We start from the raw sequence: 1,734 nt of genomic DNA, 5'->3' as shown, positions 1-1,734 counted from the left end.
CCCCCCCCCACATTTTATGGCGGGGGCATAAAAAGGCGTCCACCTGATGAAGAGTCCTTATATACAGGGATTTGGGGGTTCGATTTTCTATTATAAATATCCCCAGTAACATACAATGTCGTCACAATACACTGATATAAGTTTGCATAATTGATGACCTTCATAAGATATAAAAAAAAAAAATCAGTTAAATCATTCATCCCTGAAATTTCATAATGAACTATTCCAATCTTTGAATTGGAAGAGTTCAAATGAGTTCAGGGGAGAATGAGTTCATATATAAGACATTTTGAAGTTTTACAGACTAAAAATAAAAAATAAATAAAAAAGGTTTGTCGGGGATGATGTCGTCTCAAAAGTTTATTTTGTGAGAGAATTGGTTGGTGATGAAGAGCCTACGAGTCATACCTTGATAATACGGTCCCCTTGCTGAACTCCTGCTTTGGCCGCAGCCCCATCTACAACACAGAACCAGTGGAGATTTGAATTTCAAGTAAAACATTAATATATGTAAGATCAGTAATATACAAGCTGTAACACATACCCAATCATCTACATTTAATTTCTCTATATCAATATAAGATGTTATTATCTATGACAATACTTTTTAAAGGTTTAAATTTAAATATTTTTTGTTTGAACAAAACTTTTTAAACAATATTCTTATTCAAAAAGAACTTTTTCATAAAACTTAATTTAGTTAATATTGAAAAACATTTATTTTTTTTGTATAAAACTTTGCCAAACAAGTTATTCCAAAAACAAATATTGAAAACAATTTGGAAGTCTAAACATTGTTTTTAGCTTTTTGAAATTGGGACCATTCCATACAATGTACTGATAAATCCAATCCTAAATTTCTTATGAAAATGAAGTCAGGTGAAAAAGTGGATTACCTCCCCTATACAACTTACCGAGCTTGACGACCTCCACATATACAGGGTTGTCTCCCCTTACTGTAAAGCCATATCCCTTCTCATCACGCTGTATGATGATACAGCGCTGTATGTAGCCAGCTGGAATGTCAAAAAGGTCAAGGTCATTTACATCAATGCCATACCTATCACACAGAAGTGGGAATCAGAAAAAATGTCCATCAAGTCTGCAATCCTATGACACTGTGTTACTGTATAATGTGAAATTTTTGTTTCGTTAAATATTTACCCTTCACTTGTAAAATCAATATTAGACCACTGGGTTTTTTGCCCTTAACTGTATGTGCTTTGTTCTGTGCCAATATTTGCTGTCATCATAAATTCGCGGAGAGCAAAAACGGCATAAATTTCCTTAATCAATACAAATGTGTGACGTCGTAATTAACGCAATATTAATAAACAAATAACACAATTCTTTGTCTTGATACAACACACTTAGACTTGACAAACAATTTAATTAAAGCTCAGTGACAGGTATATATATGAGATTTTATTTATCACAAACATGCTATAGCATTCAACATAGTGTAACCTGGAATATCTTTATTAATTTAAACTCCCACTATCACTATATCAGTCAAACACTAGCACTATATCAGCCCAACACTATCACTATATCAGTATAAGGAGGTATAAACAGCCCTATTACCTAGAGTATCCCCAGCTCCGACTAGCACTATATCAGCCCAACACTATCACTATATCAGTATAAGGGGGTATAAACAGCCCTATTACCTAGAGTATCCCCAGCTCTGACAAGCACTATATCAGCCCAACACTATCACTATATCAGTATAAG

At 33.7% G+C, this 1,734-nt stretch overlaps 1 protein-coding gene across 15 annotated transcripts in view; it reads right to left on the bottom strand.

The window, feature by feature from the left end:
* The window catches only part of LOC110465684 (rho guanine nucleotide exchange factor 11-like), a 140,657-nt gene that overhangs the window by 107,662 nt on the left and 31,261 nt on the right, over window positions 1-1,734 (bottom strand). For all 15 annotated transcript variants that reach the window (XR_002464641.1, XR_002464640.1, XR_002464639.1 and 12 more), the window contains exons 3-4: window positions 915-1,016; window positions 409-458 (exon numbers count right to left, since the gene is read on the bottom strand). Coding sequence is in view for 12 of the 15 variants with exons in the window: in XM_021521660.1 (XP_021377335.1) it covers window positions 409-458; window positions 915-1,016 (152 nt within the window). In the remaining 3 variants the exon portion in view is untranslated. The remainder of the gene's footprint in view (window positions 1-408; window positions 459-914; window positions 1,017-1,734) is intronic.

The sequence above is a fragment of the Mizuhopecten yessoensis genome, unplaced genomic scaffold, assembly GCF_002113885.1.
Source record: "Mizuhopecten yessoensis strain PY_sf001 unplaced genomic scaffold, ASM211388v2 scaffold11097, whole genome shotgun sequence".
NCBI classification, from domain to species: Eukaryota; Metazoa; Mollusca; class Bivalvia; order Pectinida; family Pectinidae; genus Mizuhopecten; species Mizuhopecten yessoensis.
This window is presented reverse-complemented; position numbering and strand designations above follow the sequence as displayed.